Source organism: Falco rusticolus, chromosome 9 (assembly GCF_015220075.1).
Source record: "Falco rusticolus isolate bFalRus1 chromosome 9, bFalRus1.pri, whole genome shotgun sequence".
Taxonomy (NCBI): domain Eukaryota; kingdom Metazoa; phylum Chordata; class Aves; order Falconiformes; family Falconidae; genus Falco; species Falco rusticolus.
In genome coordinates this window covers 47366875-47378138 of record NC_051195.1, presented here as the reverse complement: position 1 = coordinate 47378138, position 11264 = coordinate 47366875, and the positions used below count along the sequence as shown (strand labels likewise).

Here is an 11264-nt window from a genome sequence, read left to right as displayed (position 1 = left end):
GTTGCACTGGGGCTATGCAGGGGCTGCTTGGGGGGGCTGCCTGGGAGGGTCCGGGGCTGTGCTGGGGCCCTGTGGTGGCTGCATGGGATGGCTGTGCTGGAGCTGCACTGGGGATGGGGGGGGCTGCACTGCAGGGTTGTGGGGACTGCATGGGGGGTTGCTCCAGGGGTGCCTGGTGGCTGCATGGAGGGGCTGCACCGAGGGTGTCCGGTGGCTGCATGGGGGGGCTGCACCGGAGGTGTGCGGTGGCTGCATGAGGGGGGGCTGCACCTGGGGTGTCTGGTGGCTGCGTCGAGGGGCTGCACCGGGGGTGTCTGGTGGCTGCACGGAGGGGCTGCACCGGAGGTGTGCGGCGGCTGTTGACGGGGGGCTGCACCGGAGGTGTGCGGCGGCTGTGTGAGGGGGGGCTGCACCGGGGATGTCTGGTGGCTGGGGGGGGGGGGCTCCACCAGGGGTGTCCGGTGGCCGCACGGGGGGCGTCTGCCCCGCCGCCCCACTGCCATCTCACGCAGGGTCCCTCCGTGGCGGGAAGGGGCTTCCCACCCGCGGCCCCCCGGGCTGGGCAGGGAGGAGCGTCCCGTCCCGTGCTGTGCCGCCCCATCCCGTGCCGTGCCGCGCCGTCCCGCCCCGCGCCGTCCCGCCCCCCCGCCCTCCCGCCCGGCCCGGCCCGGCCCGCCGGGGCTGAGCAGCCGCGGGAGGCGCCGGCGCTCGGAGTCGCTGCGCTCGGCGTGGGGCGCGCTGTGTCTGGGGCTCCCGGCGGGGCAGCGCCTACCGGCACCGGTACCGGCTCGGCTCGGCCGAGGCCCCGCGGATCTATGCGGCTGTGAGCGGCGGGAGCAGAGCGGGATGGAGCGGCTCCTGGCGCCCGGCCTCCTGGTGCTCCTGCTGCCCGCCCTGACGCGAGGTGAGGGCCGCCGCGACGGGCCCCGCACCGGCCGCCCCGGCCCGGCAGGAAGTTTGCCGAGAGCGGGGCCGGGCGCGGCGGGGGGCCCGAGTCCGGCTGGGCACGGTGGGTGCCGGAGCGCGGCGCCGTCGGGGCGGGGGGGTCCGTGGGAACCGGACTCGGTGCCTGGGGACAGGGCGCAGCTGCTCGGGGGGGACTGGAACTCGGCGCCGCCGCAGGGGGGGACACCGGGGCTGGAGCCGTGGTGCGGAGCGGGGCTCAGCACGGCGGAGGGGCAGGGACTCGCTGTCCCGGAGGTGGCGGGGGAGCGGCGCTCGGGGCCGGCGGGAACCGGAGCTCGGTACCGGGGGGTGCCGCGGGGAGCTGGCGCTCGCTGCCGACGGGCGGACCGGAGCTGGGGACGGGGGGGGCGGGGGGCGCCGGAGCTCGGGACGGCGGGCGGGTGGGGGCCGTCGGAGCTGGGACCGGCGGGCGGGGAGCCGGAGCTCGGGGCAGGCTCGGCCCCGCGGAGGGGCGCGCAGGGCGGCCGCGCTCCTGCCTGTTGTTCCACGAGAGCTTTTAACCGTTTTGCAAATTTTTCTCGGTTTCCTGTTTCTTGAAAGTCACCAGGGTCCCCCCGGCTCTCCCCCCCAGCCCCCGCCGGCGCCGGCCCTGGGGCGGGCCCGGGCGCTTCGCCGCGCCGCGCTGCGCTCCCGTCGGGGGCGGCCGGTCGGGGCCGGGGCGAAGAGCCCTGAAAGTGGCCGGAGGTGCGGGGCGGAGCGGGGAGCAGCCCGCCCGCGGGGGGCCGGGGCCCTGCCATGCCCCCCCCAGCCCCGGCCCCGAGCGAGCAACCATCCTTACAGCAGGAGTGTCCTGGGAGGGTTTTGGGAAGGGAAGGCAGCAGGGTTGCCGTCGGCCCGCTCCGCACCGGGACCGCCCGGGCTAAGAGCCGTGCCTGGCGCCCAGCCCTCGCAGGCGAAGTTTGCAGAAAGTTGTGGCCGGCTGGAGCGGTCCCCAGCCCCCCCTCTCCATCCCCTGTGGGGTGTGCTGGGGGGGGGGGCGGGGCGCGGCCAGAGCCCCGAGGATGTCCCTGGGGTGCGGGGGGCTCGGCAGCCGCCTGGCAGAGAAGTTTGGTTCTGGTCGTGGTGGTGCCAAGTTGTTCGATGTGAAACCACTCTGGCTGCACACGCGTGGCGCGGAGCCGGTTACCGTGAAGAGCGAGTGGGGCAGAGAAGGGGGAAGAGTGAGCCGGGGTGGAAATCGGAAGCGATTCTGGTACTTTCAGCAAGTTGCTGTGGTAACTGTGCAGAATTTGGCTCTGAGGGCCAGACAATGAAAACTTTACTCATAGCAAGTTGTGACGGGCAACTCATTTCGTTACCGAGTTAATGGTAACTCATGGGCCCTCGGGCGGATGGTTTTTCCCAAATGGCATTTGTCACTCAAGGGCCTGATCTGGGGTTTCTCTCTGTCAGCCCTCCCACTGGAGGAGAAGGCAGAGCCTGCCCTCGAGCCCACCCTGAGTTTATTTTTAGGTGAGCCTTTCGGCACTGGGGCCATGCGGTCCCTGCCCGCCTCCATCACCCTGCGACTGGGGGCCACCGGGTGCCACAGCCCCCATCTCACCAGGCTGCGCAGGGGGTCTCGGCGAGCCTGTCCCCAGTCTGGGTGACTCTAGGGGATGCAGCCACTGCCACTGCCACCCAGAACCTTCACCATGGCTAACGCTCTCCTTCTGTTGCAGGTTTACGGTGCACACAGCTTGCCGAATCCTGCCTCAACGGGGGCAAGTGTGAAACTTTTCTCAACGGGACGGAGGTGTGCCAGTAAGTATGGAGGAGCCAGAGGATTTTCATCTCTCCTGACCAAAGTATTGACATGCATGTTGACTTTGCTTTGAAGGCTCTGGATTTAATAGGGCAAGATGCGTTCTCTTTCCTTGAGTGGCAAGAATAACCTGCTTGTGTAGGAGTCGCCGCGAGTTTGGCAGGATTGGGCTTTGTTCGTAGCTGGGTGGAAAAACATGGGCAAAGGGCCATGTTTTGCTGGTGTTAACCTATGCAGACTGCCCTGCTGATGGAGCAGGAGGTAGGGCCAGCCCGCGGCACTCGTTGGACCGTCAGGCAGGGAGGGAAGCTGTCTGTCTCTCTGTCTGTCTTCCAGCTACTCCCTCCTGGCCCCGAAGCGTTGCCTTTCACTCCCTCGCACCCTGGCAGTTCGTGGTGCGGTGCCCCAGTATATCTCCAATAAACGTTCAAGAGAGGTTTCATGGTGTGGCTCTGGCCTCTGGAGCTGCCCCGTTGATGTCCGTGGGTCTGCGGGGCATCGCCCAGGGCGGGCAGGGGAGCAGGGCCACCTCCTCCCGCAGTCCTGCCAGCGCCGGTGCCAAGCTGCGGTCCAGCCCGGCGTTCCTGGCAGGACCTGGCACCCGGGCCGGAGCTTTCTCCAAGCCGATTGTGGGGAAACGGATGTGTAAAGCGTTGGGACTCTTTGAAGGACCAACCGACCCACCGCAGCGATGGCCGATTCACTCCAGGCTCCCAGGGAACAATAATCAAGAGAAATGAATAAGACTCCAGCTCCCTTTTAAAAACGATTCCATAAAAGAAATGTGAATGGGCAAGACTCTGTTTTCCGGCCAGATTTCCCCTCTGCCTGTTGAACGTGGCCTGAGCTGAGAGCGGGCGGGGAGACGTTCCCACCCACCCCAAATTTCCAAATAGGAAGTCCTCGGCGGAGGAACCTGAAGGCATTTCCAATCCCAACCTGTTGAATGGCAGTTTCCCTTGACAATGTGTGTTGCTTTTTTGCAAATCTGCCTGGGTGCCGTTACTCTGCCCAGTAGCCAGCCACCTCCCGCCCCCTTCTCCAAGCTGAGCCCCCCAACCCTTTGGTGCAAATAAATCAGCAAATCAATCAGGCACATGAGCAATTTAATGGACAAAGGCTGGGTCTCTTTGTGAGCCACTAATGAATGCACGCCACTTTTTTTTGCACAGAAGCCCTTACCAACGCTTGACGCTCTAAATCTTGTTTTCTTTCATTCAAAGAGCGACAGCTGGGATTCGGTCGAAATTCGGCAGCTATTGTTAAGGGAGGCAGATTAATGCTGTGTGACTAATCATGTATGGCTTCCCAGAATGCCCAACCCTCCACCCCCTCCCCAACCTTACACCCCTCCTTTTCCTTGTGGTCATTCTTCCCTTTTTTTCTTAAGTCTCTGCAACTCCTGATTTACTTTTCATGTGCAGATGGTGATGGAATCTAATTAGATCTGATGTGTGCGAGCTCTATATGGAGGAGAAGCCTCCAAAGTAGGCTTGGGATGGGCTTTTTTTAAGAGAAAAAGTTTAAAGAACTTGTTCTTTAAACTTGCTAGCTGTGAATAACCACCTCTCGCTTGGCTGCAGATGCTGGGATGGATTCACGAGTGTGTGCGAGTTATTTTTGCAGGAAACCAAAGTGTGTGTTCTCAGTGTGTTAAAGCGCTTGTCCCGTGCAGGGTATGCTCCGTGGGCGATCGGGGCAGATATCGGAGGTACTGCCAGACTGGAGGAGGTGCAGCTTTCTGAGGTATCTGAGAGCAGCTTGCAAAATCCTGGTTTTTTACTTGTTTGAATATCTCTTTACGAGGAGTTTTGCTTCCAAGCTTCTTAAACAAAGCAGAGCCAAGAACACAGATACCAGACGCAGAAAAGCTTGGCACTGCCCTTTGGCGCCTGCGTGAAATGCACCATTTTGGCTGCTGGCCACATCTCTGCTCGGCCTGGCACTTAACAAAGTTTGGCCATAAAGCCCCATTGTGCTGCCCCCACAAATCCAATTAGAAAGTGGAGTGAAATAAATAGCGTACGAGGGAGACGCTACTCCAGCGGACAAGCGTCCTGGCGTTTGTGGCAGGAGAGAGCTCGTTGGGTTACGTGAAGACGACTCTGATAACTCTGAAACCGAGTTATCGGCCCTGTTACGGAAAGGGAATCGCCGGTGCGAGGCGATGAGATTTCTCTGCCTTTATTATTTTACAGGGATAGTTTGTAAAACTCCAGGTGTCTTATCTTGTTTGTCCCTTTGCCAGGCAGTTCGGGGCACGCAGGGCTTTAATTGAATGGAGAGGACTGAGCATTTGATCGGCTGGAGGGCTCGCGACAGAAGCGGCCTAATTAAGCCGCCTTTGGAGCTGCTTTCCATCTTGGCAGGGGTAGCCGGGTCTTTCAGTGCTGGAGGAGCAGCCGCAGAGTTTGGCGCATCTTGCCCGGACCCCAGCTGGAGGCGCAGGGTGTTTCTGTCCCACGCACAGCGCTCGGACCAGATCCGGAGCTTTAGACGGTCCTGCCTGCAGATGATGGCTGCTGCGGTGCTTGACGTGTGGTTTCGTGGTGCTGGATAGCTGTGGCTTTCCAGAAAAAGCACTTGCCTTTGACTAAGGCATTTTCCCAGACAAAATGAGAAGGTTTTCCAAAAAGATCGTTTTGACTTCTAGTGATAGCTCCTAATTAGACTGTTGGACAACCGTAGTTTTGACTGGCATCCCTGCAAAGGAGTAGGGCTGATTTTAGGTTGCTGTGCCATGTGATGTTTATTCCCAGGACCTCCCTTGCTCTGCTAGTTAAAAGCAGATGGCATGAAAGAAGGCTGCGTTTCAAACGCCACTCCACCAGCCTCGTGCCATTCAAGTCAGAGGAGCTGCGCCTGGGTTGTCATACCCTCGCCCAGAGAAGCAGAAGAGATGGCAGAGGAAAAGAATAAGTTAAATTAATCGCTAGGCTTGCGCTGAAAAGGGGGAAAAGTCGGTTTGCTAAAGTACTTCCTCTGTTTATGAATCAGCGTGGCGTTGTAGTTCAGCTGGGGCGATGGCTCTGGAGCCGGTGCCTGTTGCCACCACCAGCTTCTACGGGCAGTGGGCCAGAAACATTGGAAGAAACGTTCAGAGGGGGGACTGTAGTGGGAAGAAATGGTTATTTTAACTCCAGACTCTTCCAGGAGACAACCAGGAAGACGAGAGGAGTGATCTGAGCCCTGCAGCTCTCTGTGCCCTTCAAGTTATTCAACTGCTCAGTCATTGTTATCTCATTGTAAAGGGCGGAAGTTTCCTTCTGGTTTGGTTTTTCTCATGTGCTTTAACCCAACGTTATTTCCATGAAATAATAACAAAGAAAAAATGCAGTCTCCATGCTGGAGAGGAAGAGGGTGGAGTGTTGAACAATCAACCAGAGGAAGCTCTTAAAGCAGTAGACGAGCGGTGATTCAGCCATGTTGAGAACTCTTGATGGCTCTTTCGAGTCTGATCTCATTCTCGGAAAGAACAAGGTGGAAATGGGTAAAAGGGTAGATTAAAAATACAAAAGCGTCACCTGTTGCAGATTCCAGTTGAAGAGAAACTTAGCTGAGAAGCCCAGCTGGTGAGGTCACTGGGACAGCAGCGGGATTTTTTAGCTCTTTGCTAGAAGAATCTCTGTTTACATCTCTCCTCTCTGCCAGGTGTCTTGATGGTTATCAGTTGTCTCAGGTGGTCCCACGGACTCCTGCTTACTTGCCTTGGGATTTTATTGATTGGGCTGAGGGTTTTTGCTTGCTTTTTCTCATGGCTTGGATACTTGTGATGTCCAAAGGGTTGTACTACATTTGGACAGGGGCAAGTGTGGGTCATGTTCAAGAAGAAATATCTCAGTAGGTCCCTCAGCAGTACGTGTGGCACAGAGATGAGCAGGAGGGATGGCGTGGTGCGTGCCGAGATGAATTTGCTCAGAGGCTCCCCAGGATGCAGAGGGGATGGGGTATTCACAGCGGCCATCATCACCCGAGACCAGAGGGGCTATTCCTCACCAGGTATTTGCAGCTGTTAAATGTGTGGTCCTGCGGTGCGATGCGGTGCATGGGGCTCCGTGGGCAGCTTCTGGAGGTCACTGGCTTTGACCTGTGGGGTACCTTTTACTCCACCAAAATCTCTTCCATCTCAACAAACTGACTCGCTGTCTTCCTACCTGCTGGAAGCCACGATATGTCAGTTTGTTCCAGCTAATACTGCATACCCTGCTCTCACCTCCAAGGCTGTTCCAGTTTATTGTATGTAGCACGAGGGAGACACGTATAAGTCACTGCAAGACCAAGCTATTCACCAATTAAGGGCTTGGATAACATAATCAGGGGGCAGTTAGCAAGTTTTAAAATAACATTGTTTGGAAATTAACCTGCTCTTTCCAGGCCTGGAGGTGTAGTGACCCTCGTTTTGCTCATGTTGGTAGGCGTCCCAAACGGTAACGGCATGTGTACATGAGTGGAATGTGAAATTTATAGAGCATCAGTGTGTTTAACGAGGGGGTAGCCTCGGGGTGCACTTACTGAGAGCTGGTAAGCTCTGTATCTGAATGGAGACTGGTTAACGTGTCGCCAAACTCCAGGTGAAGGTTTTAGACCATGTATTGAGGCTGTGGAGTGGAAGAACTTCTGGGATACAACTTAAACCCTCCTGGGAAAGCAGACCAGCAGTGGGGTCTCGGTTGAGTCCAGCCTCCTTCCCAGGGGCCAAAAAGGTGTTCAGGGTCTTGTCTGCTCTGCTCAGGGCTGCAGGTGTGTGTGGTTTCATGTCCAGCCATCCCTGAGGACTGCCTGGCTCCTGCTGCCGCCTGGGATGGGGCAGCACCGCAGGGCACTTGGGCTGCTCACTCACTGCTCCCCGAGCTGGCCTTGGGCTGACCTCCCGCAGCTCTTTGCTTGGGGGCCCAAGGTTAAAAAGACCATCAGGCCAGAGGTGTGATGGTTTGGGGTGATTCCAGATGCTTTCCAAATAGTGTTTTCATCTCATTACGTGCCCTTGGCACGTGGCGCTGAGCCCCAGTGCCTGGAAGGATGTTGCTTCAGCCACCCAGCCCCGCAGCTGTGCCAAAATCCTGCCAGTCCCCGATGCTGCCTTGCTGCATGGTTCCTTGGTGAGCCGGATTTGTTGCGGGGAGGACACATCCCAGCTTTCCCAGTCCATCTGTTCACAGAAGGGCTCCATCCTGTGGTGCTGGGCTCCTTCAGGTTGGCCTTGAGAGCTATCAGCAGCAGCAGGTTTGTGTTACCCCTGCTATCATGAGCACTGCTGGCCATGGGTGTTGTGCTGGGTGCTCACCAGCCCAGGGCTGCGCTCACGCTTTGGTCTGGGGTAAAACTGCAGCTACTCACATCAGCCAGAGATCTGGAATAAGCATAGAAACGTTACTCTGGTGCTGAGTGGGGTGCTGCGCTTTTGCTTCTTGGGTATCTGAATGTGGAGGCATCCAGGAGCAGGAGCGGTGACGTGTGAGGGGCAGGGTCCTGCTTTGGCACTGCTGGCATCGGCAGGGTCTGACCAGGGCTGTAGCGCCAGGGCTCGGGGGGCTGAGGAAGCACCCTCTGGACATATTAGCACAACTCTCTTTGCACGTGTGGTGTTGGAAAGTCTTTGCAGCACTCCGCTAGATCTTACTGACACCAGGCTATGGCAGCTCCCATCCACCTGCTTGGAGACCCCAGGACAGTTAGAGATGCCCACCTGGGGACACCCCAGTCTTTACTTTTGACACCTGGATCTTGCTGGTGGAGCAGCTCAGGGTGCTTCCCGATGGTGTGACGGTGCCCATTCAGGCTTGCACACCTTTGGCTGGACTCTGCCTTCCTCGGTGCGCAGCAGCACCAAGACCTGTTGCAGTGCCCCAGTTTACAGCTCTAGTGCATGTCCAGCAGGTCAAGTCTCCCCCGTCACCTCCCCGTGTTGGCAGGTGCCCCATGGGCAGGGGTCTGCAGTACGGGATGGTGTTGAGGTTTCCACATATGTCAAGTGAGGTCTGCTGAGTGCCTCAGTTCCCCTTCTGTCTGCTGCTGTATCTGAACATCAAAACCTGTCTTGGTGCGAGAGGGAGGACACAGCCTGCTGGGCGCATCCTGGCTCGCGGTGACAGAGGTGCCCGTTGGTAAATGCGGTGCTCAGTGCTTGGGGTGCAGGATCAGGACCACAACTAAAGCCCACGTGATGGATTGGGGAGGGGGGAAGACATTGAACTGGGCCATGTGGGGACCTCTGCCTCAGAACAGAATATAATATTTTTAGTTCACGGCCGCTGATGCCCATGTCTGTGTCTGCCAAGGGCTGTTGGGAGCACGATGCCGGTGAGATGCGAGCGGTGCGCGCTCTGGTTGTGCTTCCCTCGCACAGCAGTAATTAATGTCTGCTTTAAGCTTGCACCCGTCACGTCCTCCCCTTCCCCCATGGCAGTCTGGAGTTAATATTGGAAAAGTCAGTTAAACAGTTAATGTTTAGGCCCTGGTTGTTAGGCTCTTGCACATTTCCAGCAAAGGGAGCGAAGTTGCATTTTAATGGGAAACTTTCACGCTCAGTCAAGTTGCAAAAATTTATTTGCGCAGTAGTCATTTTCTTTTAACAACTTTTCACCCTAATTCCCTTCCCCAAAATCTGAATTTAATGGTATTTATATGGGAAATGGATTTATTAAGTTTTAATGACGCTATAACGTTGCCCTTATTTATATAGAAGGGACACCCTGCAGGCAAGCAGCCTTGTGGTGGTGGGCTGGGTGCCGGGGGGAGCACCGCCGGGCTGGGAGCCTGTTGCTTTGGGCTCCATCTGAAGTTGGTGTAGCTGAGAGTGGTGGTGCCAGGCTGTGCAGGTTCAGTCCCAGGGCTGTGCAGGATCAGTCCCAGGCCACTGCAAGGGCTGATGCTGTAGGGCTGAGCTTCCTGTCCTGCTGCTGATTCCTCCTCATCCTCCTTTATGGCTCCTTGGAGCGATGTGACACTACCTGTGTCCACCACAACTGTCCCCAAGAGGAGCAATGAAAGGAGCCTTTGGCCCTGGGGGTCTTCACTTTGCCAGCTGCTCTGTCCCGTGTCCCCTGGCTGAGAGAGCTGGCGCTGGTGGGGTGATGGGGACCCCAAGTACCATGTGCTCCCTGCTGACATCGCTGCCTGGGGGGTGAGTGTGAGTGTGCCGTGGTTTATTTTAAGATGGAAATTACCCGCTGTCTATGAGCAGCCATGGAGGAGAGCATGTTCCCAGTGCTCCTGCCCCACCAGCGCGTCCTTGGGGGGGGGGGATCAGAAGAAGACCCTCCCGAAGGCTCTCACGGCCAGGTAACCCATCGAGTAGCTCCTCTTGGAGCAGGTGGAGGAATGTGGCTGTCGAGGGCAGGATGTGCAGTGCCACCAGCACCCACAGCCCATCGGCGGCCGGAGCCCCGTGCGCCGGCTTCGGGGTGGGCTGGGAGAGTGACCCCGCTGGGGAGCAGCCTGGGACAAGGCGGGGGGGGGGGGGCTCTCCCCAGCCCCCAGCCCCTATTAAAATGTTAGACACAGACCCTCCAAGTCAAAAGGCAGGGCGACAGACGGCCCTTTCACAGGGCCTGCTGCTCCCCACAAAAGGGGGGTTTCCAGGGGAGGGGGGCAGGAATGCGGGCTGCGGCCGGAGGGCAGAGCCGCCACCATTGTCCCCGCTCCCTCAGCGAGGGCGTCATGTTGACACAGGGATTTCTGCCGGCAAAAGGTGTCGGAGGCAGAACCTTCCCTCCCTCTCTTGCCGTTTCCTTGGATAAACTCAGCAGCAACAGAAATCCCGGGATGCAGATCCCAGGAGCAGATAGATACCCGTCTGCTTGGAGGTGCTTTACGTCCCTCAGGCCATAGTATCCAAGGAGGCGAGGTTTTTGTTGCTAATAACTGTTTTGGGGAGCTTTGCTTGCGAAGAGAAACCAGCAGCTTCATGGCTGTGGCTGGGGGGAACTGGATCCATCACTGGCCATCTGTGCCCTCCCATCCTTTCACCAAAAAAGCCTCGGAGCAAATTGCTCTGGCTTTAGGGTTTGTGCTGCAGGGGCACCCATGTGCTCTGCACCCCCCCCCCCCTCCTGTTTATAAATATCGGAGCTAAATATAGCTTGTTTAAACTCTTGGTGGCTGTTCAGATCCTAATCTCAGGTTTTATGTTCAGGATTAGAAGAGGGGATGGTGGGGTCACGCGTGTCCCGGGTGGGAGTTTTCCATATTTGGCTCTCAGGCAGCACGGTGTGTAGCCAAAACTTCGTTTAAGGGGATAACGAAAAAAAAATAAGAATTCATCGCTTAGGGAGGTGGTGACACCGGCACTGTGTGCATGTCAGAGCAAGGCAGCGTGGATTTGCCCTGCACAGGCAGCGGGTGTGGGCAGCACTGTGTCCAGAGCGGGTGGAAATGGGCACGTACCCTGAAAGGGACGGGGAAGGGAGGGTGGCCTCAGGAGGAGGAAATTCCGCATCTCCCCCCAGTTCCAACTTTTCTTTCAGCTGGCTTAAAGGATAGAATGTTTTTAAAGGGAAAATGTTTACATCTGAAAAATCAAAGCAGGGAGCAGTTGCAGTGGGTGCTCTCAAAC

General features: G+C 57.8%; 1 protein-coding gene across 3 annotated transcripts in view; it reads left to right on the top strand.

The window, feature by feature from the left end:
• The first annotated feature begins 687 nt into the window (after positions 1-687).
• NOTCH1 (notch receptor 1) overlaps positions 688-11264 on the top strand; it is a 44599-nt gene continuing 34022 nt past the window's right edge. For 2 of the 3 annotated variants that reach the window (XM_037400368.1, XM_037400366.1), the window contains exons 1-2: positions 688-904; positions 2628-2709. In XM_037400368.1, coding sequence (XP_037256265.1) covers positions 847-904; positions 2628-2709 — 140 coding nt within the window. In that variant the 5' untranslated portion in view covers positions 688-846. Of the gene's footprint in view, positions 905-2069; positions 2159-2627; positions 2710-11264 lie in introns of those variants that run through there. The other variant, XM_037400369.1, reaches the window with a different exon arrangement.